This window comes from Panthera uncia (genome assembly GCF_023721935.1).
Source record: "Panthera uncia isolate 11264 chromosome B3 unlocalized genomic scaffold, Puncia_PCG_1.0 HiC_scaffold_1, whole genome shotgun sequence".
Lineage (NCBI taxonomy): Eukaryota > Metazoa > Chordata > Mammalia > Carnivora > Felidae > Panthera > Panthera uncia.
The window spans coordinates 106,445,153-106,465,346 of NW_026057582.1; the positions used below are offsets into that span (position 1 = coordinate 106,445,153).

General features: G+C 42.3%; 2 protein-coding genes across 6 annotated transcripts in view; one reads left to right on the forward strand and one right to left on the reverse strand.

Moving 5' to 3' along the window:
• AAGAB (alpha and gamma adaptin binding protein) overlaps positions 1 to 1,654 on the reverse strand; it is a 54,837-nt gene extending 53,183 nt beyond the window's left edge. Inside the window, exon 1 of the mRNA XM_049613804.1 lies at positions 1,502 to 1,654. Coding sequence (XP_049469761.1) covers positions 1,502 to 1,574 — 73 coding nt within the window. The 5' untranslated portion in view covers positions 1,575 to 1,654. The remainder of the gene's footprint in view (positions 1 to 1,501) is intronic.
• An 86-nt stretch (positions 1,655 to 1,740) lies between these two features.
• The window catches only part of IQCH (IQ motif containing H), a 209,745-nt gene continuing 191,291 nt past the window's right edge, over positions 1,741 to 20,194 (forward strand). For all 5 annotated transcript variants that reach the window (XM_049613798.1, XM_049613799.1, XM_049613800.1 and 2 more), the window contains exons 1-3: positions 1,741 to 1,893; positions 11,245 to 11,367; positions 12,568 to 12,662. In XM_049613798.1, the coding sequence (XP_049469755.1) occupies positions 1,843 to 1,893; positions 11,245 to 11,367; positions 12,568 to 12,662 (269 nt within the window). In that variant the 5' untranslated portion in view covers positions 1,741 to 1,842. The remainder of the gene's footprint in view (positions 1,894 to 11,244; positions 11,368 to 12,567; positions 12,663 to 20,194) is intronic.

Sequence of the window (20,194 nt, forward strand, 5' to 3'; positions counted from 1 at the left end):
ATACAAAATATGAAAATGTAAATTATGTATAAAACATAAAAATTATATATAAAATATCAGTAATTGTATCAGGAATTATGAATATCAGGAATAAAATTATATGTGAAATATAATTACCATTTTTCTTTTTAAACGTAAGTATTGGAAAAAAGACTGGAAGGAAATGCACAGAAATGTTAACAGTACTTGTGTCTGGCTGATGAGACCATGGATGACATTCTCTTTTCTCCATATGCTAAATCTTACTTAATGAGTATGCACTAAAGAAAAAGAAGTATGCGCTATTTTTACAATGAAACAATTTTTAAAAAAGAAAAGAAAGGGAATAAATGGAAGGAGCACTGTTAAGGGGTAAGGAAACGGCATAGAGTATAACAATAAGTGTTATAATTAAACTTTTACCCTGGCAAAGAACTTTTTAAGTGGTCACAAACGGCAACTAAGTTATAGAATATTTGTTGTTGGAGGGGCATCCTGCCTAATTCTGTCATTTGACAGGTACAGAAAAAATATATATACAATTGTGTGATGCTTCACAATTGAAACAGTGCTTTCAAAATGGCACCTGTCCTTCAAATAATCCTGTGAGATAGGCTCATATGCACCATTTGTAGGCCCAGGAAACTGAGGGTTCCCAAGATAATGTGCTTTGATAATAATGACTGCCATTATCTAACGTTTACCAAATGCCAACCTCTGGGGTAAGCACAATTCTGCGAAAATCATCACCATTTTACAGATTCGAAGACTGAAGGGTGAAGGTTAAGTGTTAAGGTTAAGCCATCACACAGCTGAGATCCACTCATTTAAAATAGGAGTCTTGGTTACAATCAACTTCACAGAATCATTTACTCAAAATGCTGAGCCTCTGACCCAGTCCCATGCTCTTTCTACTACACTGGTCTCGCCTAAGGTTTCTTTTAAGTCGTTCAGTTTGACAGCCACTGTGAAGCTCCAGAGGCAAAGAAACTAGGCCAGTAACACCCCAAAGCCAATGTTGGATGACAACCTACAGTAAATAACTAGGGTGGAGGAGACAAGGCCAACTCACATACAACAAGGAGGAACCAAAAGGAAACCTACTCTCTACCTCAGGAGCAGGGATAGCAACAGACATCCCAATTCCTGCACCTTACACCCGCGTGAGTGGGTACAATTTCCAGAGCGCCTTGCGGTTCATCTCAAAGGTTCCCGCAACAATCCGTGGACTGGGCGGGGCAGGGATGAGTCCCACTTTGCTGAAAAAGCTGGAAGAAATGCAATAGCGCGCCGGGCGGGCAGAAAAACAATGAGTGTGAGAGCCAAGGGAAGACACCTGCGGGGCCTGGGCACCCGGACCGGGTCTGAGCTGCACCCGTGGAGCCTCTGGCCACCGCCGAGTGGAGGAAGAGCTCAGGGCCCGCGGCGGCGACAAAGGCACAGAGGGAGACCGCGATTCCAAGGTTGCCGCCCGCCGAGGCTCGGAGAACTTGAAGGTCGGCCCGGGAGCCTCGCTACTCACGTTGGACCAGCCGGTCTCCGGTGAAGGTGGAAGAGCAGCTGGTGACAAGCGCACAGGGGACGCCCGCAGCCATAGCTGCACTAGCAAGTCAGTTCCGTCCCGGAGCCGCTTCCGCCTTGGGCTGCACCACGGCTACCGGTGCGCGGGGGAGACACGCAAGGAAGGGCGCGTTCTCGGCAGGAACCCGCTACCCTGACTCCTCCCACACCCCTCTTCCGCTGCCGGCGTAGAACAGGCCGGGCTGCGCTTGGGGTTGCCATGGGGACGAGCACTAGCCGCACCTGGCTTGGGCGCCTGGAGACCGCGCCTTCTCCGGGAGGTACCGCTCCCCGGCCCTAGCCATGGCACAAGAGACTGAAAACTACGACCCCATCGGATCGATCCTAATCCAGGTGGGAAACGGGCCTTTCCTGACCCTGCCCAGCTAAGATACGTACGAGCGAGGCGCAGCAGCGCAGATCCACTCGCGCCCAGCCTTTTGGAGCGCCGCCCCTAGACTGCCTCCAGCATGCGAGAGGCACTGCCCCTTCGAGAACTCCCAAATACGCCAACCGGAACCTCTGCCGAGAGCCTAACACGCCTCCCGTGCCATACCCTGTAGGTTGCGCTTCAGAAGCTCGACCGTCCGTTCTGCCTCTGGTAAAACTCTCAAGACCATACACCTCACCCCCAGAACCTTTACTTCCAAAAAGTCAATCTTACACCGAGGCACCATTTTAAAATGTTATATTCTGAAAAATCTGAACCCATGATATGGGGGAGGGGAAATACAAATCAGCCACTTTGGGGAGATAGTAAGAAATTTGGGGAGAAGTTGAAATATGTTAACTACTTTTCTTACGCACCTAAATTTTGTGTATCTAAAAGGATCTTGAAAATAAGTTTGGCCCCTGGGGATGTAATGTATAGCGTGGTGACTATAGTTAATACTGTACTGTTATATTTGAAAGTTGCTAAGAGAATACATGTTAAAAGTTCTCATTATAAGAAAAAATTGTAACTATGTGTGGTTATGGATGTTAACTTACTCTGACATTTCGCAGTAAATATAAATATCGAATCAGTATGTCGTACGCCTGAAATAAAACGTCGTATTTCAATTATATCTCAAACAAATAAATGAATTAAATAAAAGCTTGGGAACACACACAGGAAAATACAGTAAAGATAACTTGGATTGCCCATCAAGTTTAAGTCTTGAATAGAAATGTGACAAATTTTAAAAACTCCAGGAAATAACTTTTTCTAACCTGAGTGGGGGGAAATATCAAGAAAGTCTTAACTTCTCCAGGATAAGTCAGTTTGTGACAATTACACTCAGATTTTTCCCAAATGGTAAAAGCATTTTGTTTTTTCACATTTACATATGGTAGCTTTAAAAACATCTCTACATAAATCATCACTTTTAACTTCTATTTAGCTCCATTTGTCTAAGGCTTGAAGTAATTTGCCTAAATTCATTCCATTCTGACTCATACTCAGATCTGCAATGGATTTTCCTGCCAGGATATTGGTCTCTTACCTCCCACCTAGGAGAGAGTTCTTTAAATTCACCTTTTCCAAATTACAAACCCCTAAACTTGCCAACTTCATAGAGATACCCGTTACGAATAATACCCAAATCTTTTTACCTCACCTTTTATCATCCTCTGTCACCAGCATCCTAGATGACTTTAGCCAAACTACAAAGTCTGAGGGACCAGTCCCCACAAAACTGCTCCCTCTTCTACATGGGCCTAAGTTCAGAAGTCCCCAGAATCAACATCACGTAAGGCCGGCTATCGACAAATTTGGGGGCCCTGACCACCTTCATACTGGCTAATTTGCTAAAGCAACAGAATTCAGGAAAGTGCTATCCTTACCATTACAGTATTGTAACACCAAAAGGATACAAATTAAAGTCAGCCAAGGAAAGACATACATAGGGCAGAGTCATCCTACCCCCTTAGAGTCATGCACGGCTTTACCTCCTACAAGCTGTGATGTGTGACAGTATATGGGAGTACTGACAACTAGGGAAGCTCACCTAGGACTTTGATGTCCAGAGTTTTTCCTGGGACTCAATTACACACTGCCCGTGTTCTGACCTTTTATCTTCAGCCTGTCCCAGAGGTCACACTAATGCCTTTAGTCTCCGGTTCCTCTAGAGTTTGGAACGGATACTGTGTGACCCAAGGCCCCCATCAAAAATACATTGTTAGGCTGTCTGGTAACCAAAGACGCGAAGCAAAGACACTTATCAAGCAGGACACTTGAGGGGCCTAGAGATCACCTCTCAGTATCCAAGGGCAAAGGCCAGACCTCTTGTTGGGTAAAGCTGATTCTTTACTACACATACCCCTTCTAAATCCGGGGCCCATTTTACAGACTCCAACAGGAACGCTCGTGGAGATTCCTACCCTGCAACAGCCAGTTTCGCCTACAGTATACTTCATGTTGACTACAGGGACGGTTCTGTTACTCTTTAGTTTTCTGTATTTCTCCAGACCTGGAACATCTCTAAAAAAGAGACCAGAATCTGGGGAGAATTCTCACACCTAATTTCATACTTTCCCTTGAGACAATTCTCTTTCCCAGGGCTGCCCCCCTTGTGGTTTGGAACAGTGTAGAATAGGGTATTGCCTGAAAAGCTAGAAGCCTTTTCACTTCAGAGGGGGACCCAGAGGTAGCTATTTCATCAGCGTAGGCTATAACATCATAATATTGATATCTTTTATCATTGGATTGTAAAATGGAGGAGAGCTCAGGACAGTCATATCCAGGCTGCTCTCTAGACACAGATAAAATTCTCCCTGGTGATGTGTAGAAAATGTATATAACAAAGAAATGAGGAAGACCTCCCCTACTTTCTCACCACGTCTGAAGTATTTATGAGCATACAGCCCTACTCTCAGACACGCAGCGTGGATTCCACTTCTGCCTGGGGCTTACATCCTTTAAACAGGTTACTATTCAACAGTACCTCTAGTGGAAAGCACTATGTTGGGAGTCAGAACACTGAGGTCTGACCCTGGCAATGACATTCTTCCAGGTGGGTAACTTTAGGCTAATCATTTCACCTCTTTGGGCCTCAGTTTTCTCTTCTGTAGGAGACATAGCTTGAATAAGATCCACTTCTGACTCTAAACTGACCTATTTGTCCAAAGCTACATAATTTCTTAAAAAAGAAAAAAAAAAGCTACATAATTTCTTTTAATCATAAAGCGGACCTCCTTTATTATCAGCCTAGGCATTCAAATTCTTTCTATAATTAGATAAAAATTATTATATAACTATATATAAATATATTATAAATTTTAAGGTACTTTATATGATATATATATACATACACAGTTGCCAGAAAAGCAGAGGTACTTCAAATCTCCACTTGCTTCACCCTAAACAGATCTGTGTCTCAATCAGAAACATTAAGCAACCCCTTAGGCCAGTGATTCTCAAAGAGCGATCCCAGGACCAGCATCTTCAGCACCAGCTGAGAACTTAGGAGAAACACAAATTCTCAGTCCCCATTCCAGACCCACTAAACCAGGAGTTCTGGGCATAGAGCAACCCAGCGATCTGTTCTTATAACAGATAACTCTAGGGGCACCTGGGTGGTTCAGTTGGTTAAGTGTCTGACTTCAACTCAGGTCATGATCTCATGGTTCCTGGGTTTGAGCCCCACGTCGGGCTCTGTGCTGACAGCTCAGAGCCTGGAGCCTGCTTAGGATTCTCTGTCTCTTTCTCTCTCTGCCCCTCCCCCCCCCACCTTTCAAAAATAAATAAATGTAAAAAAAAAAATTTAACATAACTACGGCACACTCAATTCTGAGAACTTCTACTTTAGATAGTATTCTAAAATGTAAACTGTAATATGATTTCAAAGAAAAATCACAGTAATCAAAGCTACATAGTATTTGTCGGGTATTGTGCATGGTTCTAAATGCTATATGTGTTTTAACTCCTTTAAGACTTAAAACAAAGCTATCCATTAAGGACTGTTATTATTTCACATTATGGAAAAGAAACTGACCAAAGATGTGTATTGTGGGTAGACCCATATACATAGAAAATGCAAGCAATCTTCTCAAACCCTTTCAATCTGTCAATGCTGGTATAAGATAAAGTCTTCCCGGGGCACCTGGGTGGTTCAGCTGGTTAAGTGTCCAACTCTTGATTTCCACTCCAGTCATAATCTCGAGGTTCGTGAGTTCAAGCCCCGCTTCAGGCTCTGTGCTGACAGATCAGAGCTCACAGCTCTGGATTCTGAGTCGTCCTCTCTCTCTGTTCCTCCCCCACTCATGCTCACTCACTCTCTCTCTCTCCCTCTCTCAAAAATAAACATTAAAAAAAATTTTTTTAATAAAGTCTTCCCTTGCCCTTTTACTCCTCTAGATACTTAAATCCTGCCTTTTCCACTGAATTTTCACCAGTCTTTAACTTTGTATATTTATAAATACACATTTGTATATTTGTAGATATAATGCATGTACTGGTTAATGGTTAGGCATGAAGGTTCTGGATTCACACTGCCTGGATTTGAGTAGTTCCATCAAATAACCGGCTGTGTTACCATGCACAAGTTACTTAAGGACTTTACACGTCAGTTTCCCTCAAGTATAAAATAAAGATAATAATATGAACTCTGTCTTAGGAGTCTTGTAAGAATTAAAATATAAGATAACATATAATGTATAACACTCAATAGATGTGGGTTTATATTAGATAAGGTCTCTTGCTTTTTAATATCACTTAGTTTTCTGTTCATTCTGTGTCTTTTTAAGATTAGCCTGATTTTTACTGGAAGAAAAGGAAAAATTAATTTCAGCCTGTCTTTTTAACCAGGACTACTCCATTCTTAAACTTTTTTTTTTTAATGTTTATTTTTGAGAGAGAGAGAGAGAGAGAGAGAGAGAACAAGCAGAGGAGAGGCAGAGAGAGGGGGAGACACAGAATCTGAAGCAGGCTCCAGGCTCTGAGCTGTCAGCACAGAGCCCGATGCGGGGCTCGAATGCACCAACTGCAAGATCCTGACCTGAGCCAAAGTTGGATGCTTAACCGACTGAGCCACCCAGGCACCCCTGGGACTTCTCCATTCTTTTCTTTTTTTTTTTTTTTAATTTTTTTTTAACGTTTACTTATTTTTGAGACAGAGAGAGAGACAGAGCATGAACGGGGGAGGAGCAGAGAGAGAGGGAGACACAGAATCGGAAGCAGGCTCCAGGCTCCGAGCCATCAGCCCAGAGCCTGACACCGGGGCTCGAACTCATGGACTGCGAGATCGTGAGATCGTGACCTGAGCTGAAGTCGGACACTTAACCGACTGAGCCACTCAGGCGCCCCAAGGGACTTCTCCATTCTTAACTAAAACTTTATGGGTGATGCTATAGGGCAAATAAGTTATGTCTTGTTTCCCTGTTACAGATGGATTTTTGGGATATCCCATTTTACCCAGCACAGGATTGGGTCCATTGATCCTGGATGACTGGATAATGATCTAGTCATTAATTCAGTCTCCAATAATGTACATTCTTTTAAAAAATGAAGCGAGCTGGACTAACATGTACTATTATCTGGAAAATACAATAGATGATGCAAACTAATAATAAAATATTTTGATAAAATATCTAAAATACTTGAGAAAAAAATCTTTAAATACACATAATCAATGTTCTAGTTATAAGCTCTTTTTGTGTGACTTATTATGAAAACACAAGCCTTATATGTTTGGATTTCTCAGGACAGTTCTAATTGTGAATATTCTGTCCCCTTGTCGGATCATGTACCAAAACCACAACCCACATTCTTACTTTTGGTTCAGGACACAGGGTTACCATCTCCACACAGAGCTCTACGAGGCAGCCTGTAATTAACTACTTCTTGCACTTTTAAGTCTCTAATTCAGGCTTTTTACAGTGTCAGCTGCATCTTTCCTCAACTGATCAGAACAGTGAGGCTGAAACTGTAGTAATAATCATCATCATCATCATAATTAAGAGAGTTGCCAACCTTACTGACAGCTTCACACTGTACTGAGAGCTTTAGATTATCTCAAGCCCTAGTGACAACTCTATTAGGCAGGTATCATGTTTAGCACCAGTTGACAGAAGAAGAAACTGAAGTACGAAGAGCTAAAGTAACTTGCCCAAGGGGATAGATCCCACGCGCGTTGATCCTGAAACAGGTTACGGCAGGTTCGTGAAACAGTCTTGGAGAAGTGGGGTGCTGAGTCCGGGAGGCCTCCTGCATGCTTTCTTTTATTAATAACTCTTACAAGCTTTGTTTTTATACTTTACTAATGATCATCTGATGTCTTTTTAAAACATCTTTATAAATGTTTTCTTGACTCGGGGCACCTGGGTTGCTCAGTCAGCTGAGCATCCGACTCTTGATTTTGGCTCCGGTCATGATCTCAGGGTCATGGGATCGAGCCCCCACATTGGACTCCATGCGGAACATGGACCCTGCTTGAGGTTTTCTCTCTCTCCCTTCTGTCCCTCCCCTGCTCACGCTCCCTCTTTCAACAAACAAACAAACAAACAAACAAACAAAAACACCAACCTTGGAAATACTGGAACTAATTGATATCATCACTGTCTTTCTTATCACCTCCTCCGTCTGGTTTGCCAGGAACAAACAACATAAAATGAAGGGACAAGTGGGCAAGCATGATGAGAATGACTCAGCCAAACCCTATGTTTAGCAGAGATACATAAAATGCAGTTATGGAACTGCTTTTGACAACATGGAATCCAGTTGTGTGGCCAGATTTCTAAATGCTAGAGCGAATCTTCACTGCATTACATCTCTCAAGGGCTTCTTATTAAGCAGCTCTGTCCCCAAACTGTCAAAATAATAATCTTCCTCCTTCTGTGAGTTCGAGCCCTGCGTCAGGCTCTGTGCTGACAGCTCAGAGCCTGGAGCCTGCTTCAGATTCTGGGTCCCCCTCTTTCTGTCCTTCCCCTGCTCACACTCTGTCTCTAAGTGACAAATAAAACGTTAAAAAAAATTTTAGAAGAAAAAAAACTTCCTCCTAGTAGGAAATATACGGAAAGCAATGCATTTGATGACCACAGAAATGATGGGGGACACGTAAAATTTCAATATGGTAGATTGGATCCATTTGAAGAAAGAACAGAGATTTAGAACATAATTTTTTCTTCCTACCCAAGTCTGGTTGACACATTTCCTACAATGTTTGTCTCTATTACAACTACTATACAAACAGATGTGTGGTTATTGAAAGGGGAGAAAAAAAATATCTAGCAAGAAAATTTAAAAAAAAAAACAAAACTCTTGAGGAAGATGAAGAGAGCAATTCAAATCAAGGAACATTTACTAAATGCCAGTTATGTCAAGGAACTTCACTAGGTTTTACCATGCAGGAGCAGAGAATTAACATTTGTTCAGGGCCGTCCTATGTGGCTGGCCGTGCACAAAGCACTCTACATGCTTTAACTCATTTTATTCTTGCCACTCTTCGAACAGGTAGCCAATGATCCCCATTTTATAGATGAAAGCATCAAGGCTCTCAAAAACTATGTAAATTTGTCCAGCTCAGGAAAGGAGGAAATAGGATTCTGGTTTCTATCTGCCTGCTTCCAAAACCTACATTCATTCAATTTCACACACATTGCCTTAGTTTTATTCCACAGTTCTATGAAGTAGAGTAATTCTTTTTTTTTTTTTCCCTTGGTAAAGAAACCAGGGGAAATGTGATGGTGTGCATGGACGTCACGTGACTGGTGATGGAGCAAGGAATTATGTTCACTTGCCCTTACTGTGTACTAGAGCCGTTACATATTATCGCATGACTCTGGAAAGAAGTGTAACTGTCCACACAGGGGAGACTGAAACAGACAAACAAACAAAAGAGCCCTTTGGTTCCATGATAAATAACCCAGGGCAGTTTCATTCCCCACCAGCTTCGAAAGACATTACAGAATGATATGTGAAGCTACAAATAATACTACAAACACTAGAGCTACAAGAAGGAAATTCAGGGCATTCAAAGGATGAACCAAGAAATGCGGGCCTGGACGCGAGGCTCGCCCTTGAGCTGCTTCTTTGTACTTTCCAAATGCCTTTAGACAATCGACGGTAAACCAGCTTGCAGCCGTAATTTGGACAAAACAATTGAAAGAAGTACACCGTCATCCTTAGTGCCTACGAGCAAACGGTAGGTGTGTTCTGATTTCAATCTGTGAGCCCTCAAGGCTTTCCATGACAATTTGTGCAGAGTACAAATGACCAGATGTGTCTACCAGACTGTGATGCCCATCAGTGAAAAGATGCAAATTCTGATCTTTTGAGTCCTTGGCTCCACGGGAATATTCCAAAGTAATCAATACCACAGGCTGGGATCACCCTGTATGTCCAGTTAGACTACCAGAGAAAAGGTAAGGGCTGCAAAATGCCTTCAGCAACCCAGTCTGCAGATTGTTATTGGTGTCACTATTGCTGAAACAGGTGTTGGGTTCATAAATTTGCATAACAAAATGCTTTTCTTGTGGCAGCAGCCCACACGATAATTGGTGCCATCTGTATTTATGTATTGAAGTTTGGTTTCTAATACGAATTCGGAGAACCTGGGGATGCCTAATCTCACAGCACCCATTTTGTCGTGAGGGTGGCGGACCTCAGAGAGGTGTTCATCGTTTCCGAGGAAAATACAGATTGAAGGAGAACGTTGAAGTGGTAACGTATGCCACTTTTTCTTCGCGGATCATCTTCAATTCTGACTACGTAAGACAGAGTCAAGGCCACACGCCGAAAGAGCCGCTTCTGCAGAGCAGGAAACGGGGAAGATCCAGCCAGAACGGAAAACCAGCGGGCCCTGTTGACCTATTTACAATTCCCTTTTGAAAAGCTCTGCTTTCACTAAAACCTCTCTTTGCCAGAACTTTTCTGTTTTCTTACCTCTTGGCCAATTAGAAGGAATCCGAGTTTGGTGCAAATTTCATATGAGTCGTGAACTCAACTGTTTTGCCAGGTGAGAAGCAGAAGCCATTCGAGTGGTAGTTTTACCCTTGGATTTGTTTCTAATGGGGGAAGGAAAAATAGAACATTGTATGGAAGCTTAGTTTTTTTTTAATCTGAAAGACAACAGTGAAACATTCTAATAAAGAGTGTCTTAGAACCATCAAGACCGCTCTTTCCAAGGAACATCATAAAATCTCCCTGATTATCCCCAGCAATTCAAGAAAATTGAAAATCTTTAAAAATAAATAATTTTATTTAAAAGAAATCTTTAAAGTAAATAACTGCAGGGGCGTGTGGGTGGCTCAGTCAGTTAAGCTTCCGACTTCAGCTCAGGTCATGGTCTCGCGGTTCATGAGTTCGAGCCCGGTGTCGGGCTCTGTGCTGACAACTCAGAACCTGGAGCCTGCTTCAGATTCGGTGTCTCCCTGTCTCTCTGCCCCTCCCCTGCTCACGCTGTGTCTCTCTCTTTCTCAAAAATAAACATTAAAAATTTTTTAATAATAAAATAAATAATTGGGGGTACCTGGGTGGCTCAGTTGGTTAAGTGTCCGACTTTGGCTCAGGTCATGATCTCATGGTTCGTGAGTTCAAGCCCCACATCGGGCTCTCTGCTGTCAGCACGGAGCCTGCTTCAGATCTGCTGTCTCCGTCTGTCTCTGCCCCTCCCCTGCTCGCGCACATGTGTGCTCGCTCTCTCTCAAAAATAAACATTAAAAAAAATGAATGTTTTAGGTGAACTCTGTATGTATTCTCTCAATATTTTATATTATTTAAACCTATAGGTCCATGAAGACCTTTATCAGTTAAAGGAGAAATTAACAAATTTCCCGCTTGAGGAAAAGGGAGAGACTCTAGACATTCGGAATCTTGAAACCGCAATCAAAAGGACTGAAATGGGGTTAAAAGTAAGTAGAGCTTTAGATATTAAATAAAGCGCTGGAAGGAGATTCTTCTAGGAGAAAAGAACTGTGGTTCTCACAGGACCCTGTGTAATTCTGTAACAGAGGTGGATTTAGACTGGTCATCAGCTTTCTTATTCTGTTCTTGTCATTAAAATGATGATTAACTGATTGTGAAATGTGCCAGGATGCAAATCAAAGTAGTTAAGGTGTTGGGAATGTAAGATCATGCAGTGACAATCCCTAACACATGATTTGATGAAAAGAATTAAGAATTTTAAAAATAACTATTAGTCGGCCAACAACATGCCAGACAAAAAAGAATTCATACCAATGCCTGCAGCGAGTTTCTATCAGATTCGCTGAGATTCTAAAGAACAAGAGTGTATTTTTCCCTGCTAGCTTAAGTATTTTGCGATTAGTCATTTTTGTGATATTGTAAGCCAGTCGGTGAAACTAAAGAGATGTACCACTGTTGGAACAGAAATACAGTACATAGGGACTTCATCATGATACATGGGTTGAAGGGCAGAGGAGAACCCAAGTTTCAGACCAGGATAATAATCATTGATAAAACAAAAATCTCTTAGCACATGCGCCCAAATAAGGACCATCTCCATCTTTGAGACCTCTAACTGTCATTGTCCCTGCTCTGGTCTCAGCCTTTCACTCTAACGAGCTGTCAGCTTCACAGCTCAGCTCCAGAGGCCGTGGGAGATATGGTGTGTTTTTGTTGCCTCATCAAACTGGCACACCATTGTCCTATATGACCTGATGGTGTCAGGGCTGTACCCAGCTGGAGTTTTCGGGTTGGCCATTTTAAATGATCTGTAACCTAAGGGCCAAATTCTTTCTTCGGCTGCTGGCTTGAAGTCCCTATAAGGGAAAGATTACTCGGTGTCTGTCTTGCCTCGTAAGCTTACCTGGCTTAGCGATTTACTGGCTATCGTGCATGGTTTAATTTGTGAAGAGCACTACAGGTCACTCAAGCTTTGAGTCTCAATTGTTTATTACGCTTTTTGGGACAGTTAAAGTCATTTAGCCCTGAGATGCCCAATGATACCTTAGGCATGTAATAAACACATAGCGTGTTGTGTCTTTTGGCTTAATCACACAATTCAGAGTGTTACCCTAATGAAGTAAAGTAAATTAGCTGAGTATCTTAAGTCCAGTCTCATAGCCTAAACTTTCACTTTTCTGTAACAGATTCACATCGAGAAGTATTTAAATGTTGTAAACCATCATGTGTTAACGACTCCTATTAATGATGATAATTTATATTCTCCTCATGCTTCCAGATGGTAAGTAAAATACCCATTGGCGGGGGGGGGGACAAAATAAGTACAATTTAAAAAAAATCTTTCGGGGCACCTGGGTGGCTCAGTCGGTTAAGCGGCCGACTTCGGCTCAGGTCATGATCTCACGGTCTGTGAGTTCGAGCCCCGTGTCGGGCTCTGTGCTGACAGCTCAGAGCCTGGAGCCCGTTTCAGATTCTGTGTCTCCCTCTCTCTCTGCCCCTCCCCTGTTCACGCTCTGTCTCTCTCTGTCTCAAAAATAAATAAACGTTAAAAAAAAAAAAATTAAAAAAAAAAAACAACTTTCCCACTCAGGTCAGGTGACCATAAAGACAAAATCTTGGCTTTGTTCATATCCATTCTACTTTCAATAGTTTTGCGTAAGAAGTTAATGGCAGAATTTGGGCTTGGTTTATTCTGCGTGACTTTTATAACCTTCTAATGCTTAACACCATGACAATTGTTTCAGGGTCCTAGTTTTGGCTGTTTTCTTTAGTAAAAGGTATCCAAAATTCAACTCCTAAAGGAGGTATTTTAATGCAAGTCTGTTTTTACACTATTAAGGTCACATTGCACTTTCTTCACAGTTTTTAGCATGTAATAGGTACTTTATTGTAAAGGTGATTTTGGTATCCAGGGTAAATAAAACAAAAATAATGAAACTTGCTTGAAATATTCATAATGTAATACATCCTAAGAGATGATTTATTAAAATTAGACTTGAGTTAAATTGCCTTGCCTCACTTTGGACCCTCTTACAGGTAGGGCTCCTGAATTTGAGTGTATATAGAAGAAGGTTTTGTGCTAAGCTTAAAAACCTTGTGGCCCTATTTGCATCGTAAACACGTACCAAGCATCGTAGGGTCCAGTTTCAGAAATACAGTAAAACGTTGGATCACAAGTAACTTGTTTTATGAGTGTTCCACAAGACAAGCAAACATTTCTAATAAATTTTAACTTGATAAATGAGTGATGGCTTGCAATACGAGTGGTATGTGACGCCGAATGTCACATGATCACAACTGACCTTATGGTTCTTCTCTCTCTCTCTCTCTCTCTCTCTCTGGGACTGTGGGTGATCGTCTCCCATGCTCGGATGCTTGGTCTCACACTGCAGTGTTTGGCAGAAATCAGTGATTTTTCAGAACACTTGAAGGCGCCCACAACAGGCACTAGTGTATTTTTTTGTCACTTCAAAGCACCTATGGACAGTCCTTGGCTTTTCCATACAAGAGTAAGCTTAGAAATGCTTTGCTTCATTCTAGGTCAGGCTGCCTGCAGATATAAACCCTTTCCTCTGTTGCCTTATTGCCAGTTACATTAAATACAGTATCGGACAGGAGTTTATTAATACTATACTGTAGTCAACATCCATGTGAGCATATACAATGGCCCCTTGCAGAAAATGGTTGGAAAGAAAGGTGGGAAGAAGGAGATGATTACAGTGGAAGAAGGAAATCATTGAGAAATACGAATAAGATATGTGAGTGGCCGAAACTGCAAGATTTTATGAGAAGTCTACGTCTTCATCCTGTCTGCAAAGGAAGAGGAGAAAAAGGCCAAGGAACCCCTCACTTCAAATGAGATTAGGGAGATGTGTAAAATGTGGGAAACAGTGCAGTTTTGTGAAAAGCACCACCTGAATAAGGCTATTAATGCGAGCAATGAATCTGTTTAATGACAATGCAATGTCACATTTCCACAAAATCCTCAAAAAGAGGCAAAAGCAAGGGTCATTGGATAGGTTCCTTGTTAATGCTGCACACACACACACACACACACACACACGATTCCATTGAGTCAATAGATAGCAGTGATTCCATTAGTGATAGTGAAAGTTGTCCTACACAATAACCCTCCTCTCTCGTCTCCCTCATACCAGCCACGAAGGTTTCCAAAGGTAAGTGCAGGTTAATTTGTTTATTTTTCTTTATATTTTGTGTTTTCTTTATTATTTTGTATTATATTAGGGTATTGTAAACATTTTTATATGAATACTTTTGTGGGTTTTAAAATATTTATTTTAGAGAGAGAGAATGAGGAGAGGGGCAGAGAGAGAAAGAGAGAGAGAGACAGAATCCAAAGCAGGCTACAGGCTCTAAGCCGTCAGCACAGAGTCCAATGCGGGACTCAAACTGAGAGATCATGACCTGAACCGAAGTCACATGCTTAACTGACTGAGCCACTCAGGTGCCCCTTTATGAATATTTTTGGGTTGTGGAATGAATCATCCAAGTTTCCATGGTTCTTTATGGGGAAATTCGCTTTGATATATAAGTGCTTTGGATTACAAGCATGTTTCCGGAACACATTATGCTCGCAAACCAAGGTTTCACTGTAGTTCACAAGGAAACGTGGCAATCTACAGACGTAACCAAGTTCCAGCATTCAGTAGTGGGGAGCAGAGCTTTGGGGTACCACTGTATCAGTCTCCCTTTCCTGCACATGGAATGCCACAGGCATCCATCATTCCTTGTAGACGCAACTGTCCCTCATCTGTCTAGTTTTTAGTCATTTTATTGCTTTGATTTTTAAATTAGGGAATAAAAAAATGACTTGAAAATAGGTTTATATAAATCTTCTAAAACAAGGAATCTGTAAGGAAGGAACATAATAGAAGGGGTTCCTGGAGAAGAAAATATTGGAGGTCAGTTTCCCAAGTTATATTGACGCTTAGTTGGAAATCAAAGGAGCCCTACAAGGTCAAGTGGGAGGCCTTTGTAGATGGCAGCCAACAGACAGCAGGCTGTGGCCAAAGATTATGCATACAGACATCAAGTAAGAAAGCCTCATAATGGAGGGGGTGGGGAGTAAACAGGAAAAGAGGTCTGTTACCAACTCCAATGAAGTTCTCCCATCCTGTATCCAGCTTTCTCTTGGTTCTTCTGTCCTGACAAAGAACAGAGAGTCTGGGCTATATGCAAGTTAAGATGGCTGAAAAGAGCAAACTGTGTAGCAATTATACCCACAGAGAATCAAGCAGAAACATTTGGGCAGAGACCTTTCTTCTACAGTTCTTCTCCCTTGCCAAGGAGTGTCCTTGCCCCTTACTAGGGTCTGGAAGAGGGAAGGAAGGCTTCACCCTTAATTGGGGCATGGAGTTGGCTCCCAGAAGTAGTCCTTGGATCCTTTCTCTCCTATTCAATACAATAATATAATCACTGGCCCTCCTGGCAGGAAGATGGGAGCCTGGCAAGTTTGTATGAGCCTCGCAAGCCTGGGGGAGTATATCCATCGTAGCTGTGGTGCTAAAGTAGCATGCAATTTGAAAATGAAATGCAAGGAACCAGGTCAAAAACTGGAGAAAAATCCAGATTGGGTCTTTAAAGTAAGCAGGCCTGGGGCAGGTCCTGGGAGTCCAAGTGTGAGTCACAGGGAGTGGCTCAGGGAGGAAAAGAAGTAGCAACAGTAGACGGAAATGGAAAACAGGAGACCCCGGGCAGTCAGGAACTGTTGCCTGGTAGATAGTCACACCAGATTCTGCACTTGCAGGCGTGTCCCCCGAGACCATCGTGAATAGATGTGGCTTCAGAGTTCATATCCTGCTAGGAGTTTTCTATGCAAAGCAGTTTGTAGAACCCAGGATTCCTTCAGGTGCTCACGCCCGGGGGGGAGCGGGACTGGCCAATTCACTCCGTTTTTCTTCTGAGGTTCCATGACAAAGTTCTTGTAACACCCAAGTAAGAAGGTGTTTTTTCATGATGGATGGCATGACTCACTGAGAGACAGGTTACTTATCTCAACACTGATCAGGAGGTCAGAGAAGAAGACAGTTTATTACAGTTTCGAGCTGGAACAAGCTGAACCTGGCCTTTTATCCCCCATGACCATCAGTTTAAAAATTCGGGCATGCATCCATAATATGTATTTATTTATAAATTGTATACTTATCATATGGCATGAATACACTATAAAATACACCGACAAATATTTAAATGAGACAAAGATTAAACAGTTTAAAATATTTTACTATATTAACAGTACAAAACTTCTTTTGCTAAAAAAGGCTACTAATTAGAATATTCTGGTTGTTTTATCTTGTTAATCACGATGGCTTTATACTGGCTGTAGCTAATAACCCGAAACATATTCTATGCTTAGTGGAGATTCGTCAGAGATGCTGGTTGAATGGAAGTCCGTATTTCAGTTAGTCTTCTGGATAACTTTTAAGTTTTCGGGGGGGATGGATTTGGCTGACTTGTCATAAATTTGATTGGTTTACCATCATTTGCACTCTCTAGCGTGGCTGAAGAAAAGCTCACCCCATGAGTATGTGTCGATTCTGGCATTTTCTTATTTTTCACTGATGCTCCTTATCATTATCTTCAAGATACAGGGTGGTTTTTTTGCAGGAATCTTTTTTAAGACACTGGTCCATTTTTTCAGGCTTGAGTGAAAACTACGTAATAGAACCCACAAACCCATTTCATGAGTAAACTACAGTGTATTCTAACGCTGTGAAAAAATGTGTACCAGTGCAGACCCCACCGTTCGTGCCTTTGTGGTTTGGAGTCCCCGCTCCCAGAAGGCCTCCAGAATCGCAGGTGACATGACCACATGAGGGATCCAGGGACAAGCTGAATATTAAAAAGCAGCACAGGGGCGCCTGGGTGGCGCAGTCGGTTAAGCGTCCGACTTCAGCCAGGTCACGATCTCGTGGTCCGTGAGTTCGAGCCCCGCGTCGGGCTCTGGGCTGATGGCTCAGAGCCTGGAGCCTGTTTCCGATTCTGTGTCTCCCTCTCTCTCTGCCCCTCCCCCGTTCATGCTTTGTCTCTCTCTGTCCCAAAAATAAATAAAAAACATTGAAAAAAAAAATTTAAAAAGCAGCACACAGTAATTTCTTATTTTCTATATTTCTTATTTGATGTAAAAAAAAAAGTTCTTACGTTCTCATCACACAACCAACGGCATTATTTTATGGATTGCCTGGGATGTGGACATCCTGTTTGAGAGGCCACAGGGTGAGAACGATGGTTCTTAAACTTTGGTTTCACTGGCTCCCAGATGGTCCTGGAATTTGCATTTTAACAAACACCCTTGGCATCCTGAATGCAGATTAATTTGTGCTTGGAATCCCAGGACAAGCATAGCTCCCTGGAATCAGTATTCCTTGGCCACTGAGAGGGCCTGCCTCTATCTGGTCAAGGGCCTAGTCCTGGAAATTCAGCTACCCCATTGCCCTGAAGGGTTGGAGTAAGCCTCTTGCACTAGGAATGAGCCCAGCGTGGCACCTGGGAGTCATGCTGGTAGGACTGTCACTGTTCACTTAAACTGTGAGTCTGGTGGAGTGTCAGAGGCCAGGAGTCCAGACCAGCAACTCCTTCTGAAAGGGGTGCCATTTAATCAGAACTGTGCATCTCTGTTGCTCCTTGGACGGCAAGCACGGTTGCTATGAGTAACTGAGAATCAACATTGTTCCGATATTTGGGGCTTCATGTTAACTATGGAAACCCAGGAAACTGGGAGAGTTTATTCCAAATGACTATTGTCCCTGGACATACCTTAAAAATGACTTAGAACAGACCAGATACAATAGCCATCATCTTCATTTTCATTATCAGTGTGGATTTCATCTTGTAGTCACAATTTTCCTAACACTTGACAGTTTGCAAAGGACTTTGTTTTACCCCATGAGGCAGATATTTACCCTTTCCTTTTAAACATGTGCATGCTGGGGCGCCTGGGTGGCGCAGTCGGTTAAGCGTCCGACTTCAGCCAGGTCACAATCTCGCGGTCCGTGAGTTCGAGCCCCGCGTCAGGCTCTGGGCTGATGGCTCGGAGCCTGGAGCCTGCTTCCGATTCTGTGTCTCCCTCTCTCTCTGCCCCTCCCCCGTTCATGCTCTGTCTCTCTCTGTCCCAAAAATTAAAAAAAAAAAAAAAAAAAAAAAAAACGTTGGAAAAAAATGTGCATGCTGAGGATCACAGCCATCCCAGGTCACACTGGTCGTTGATGGTGAGGCCCAGACTTGAGTCTGGTCACATGTGTGCAATGGAGCATTCTCCCACACCGTGGCTTCCTGGAAACCAAGAAGCCTAATTTTCACAAAAGATGGTTTACATTTTAGCAAGAAGGGAAAATCTGGTCATTGTGTCCGGTAGAAACAAAAACCGGTAGGGACACAGAGTGCTAACAATGGGTGCCCCCCAAATGCAAGATTTTCTTAGCAGTCATTCAGAAAACAATGATGAGGACATTATCCAAAGTGGCATATTTTCTCCAAAGAGCTAAAAAAAGCTTCTGTATTGTTTTCCAAATATGTTTCACCACTATCCCCACTTTGGCCGTGATTCGTCTGTGTCAAAGTGTGGTTCTTCCTCTCACATGATTGGCTTTTGTGGATTTTATTGCTCGTAATATCTGCTCACACTGCTCTTAACTACCTCGCTTTGCTCATTGACACTGGGAGGTTGACTACCATCTGTACCAACACTCTCAGAACCGCACAGAGATCTTCATTTTATAATCTGTTGTGCCAGTGTTTGAGAAGGGGAGACAAGAACAAAGCAAATAGATGGTGGTGAGAAGCAGTGAGAGAGAAAGAAGAGGTTTGCATTACACGGCCAGCGTACATTAGAAGGTACATTTCCCTCAGTAAATGAAGCATCCTGGAGCCCATCCATTCTGGGTTGTTACACGGCAGTACACAAATCCCACTTGTATAGACTAGGACTACATCCTGGTCATACAGAGGTGAAGCACAGGGAGCAAGATGGTAACACTTGGTAATCTACATGAAAGGTATTTGGATGCTAACTGCTCTTTCCATTTCTCTGTGGGTCAAACATTTTTTTAAACAGGGGCAGCTGGGTGGCTCAGCCAGTTGAGCATCCAACTTCAGCTCAGGTCATGATCTCACGGTTCGTGGGTTCGAGCCCCATATCAGGCTCTGTGCTGGAGACAGCTCAGAGCCCGGAGCCTGCTTCGGATTCTGTGTCTCCCTGTCTCTCTCTGCCCCTCTCCTGCTTGTGCGCTCTGTCTCTCAAAAATAAATTTAAAAACTTAAAAAAAATTTTTAGTAAAAAATAAATTTTTTTAAAAAGCATCAGAAAATGAAAAAATAACAAACCAGAAAAACGTTTGCAACAGCCATGACACAAAAATTGCTAACATTCTTTTTAAAAATTTTTAAAAAGTATTCATGCCAATACAAAAAAAAAAAAAAAGTTGACAGAGGACAACAAACTACTCACAGAGATAGAAATGCAAATAACCAGTAAACGTGAAAAATGTTCAATCTCACTGGTAAGCCAGAGAAATGCAAATTAAACAATATATTACTGTTTTTCCTTACAAATTAGCACAACAAATCATTTAAACCATTCTAATAATCAGTGCTGATGAGGTAGCAGTAGGACGGGCATACTTTTGTTTTACCACTAAAGGTGTAAGTTGGCACGAAGTTCTAAAAGGCAGCTTCTCAACATGTGCGAGAAGCTTTTTAATTCATTTTTTTTTAATTTAGTGGTTGTACTTCTAGGAATTTGTCCTAGGAAATGAAAAGAGAGAGACATGAATCTGTGTATGTTTGTTAATTTCA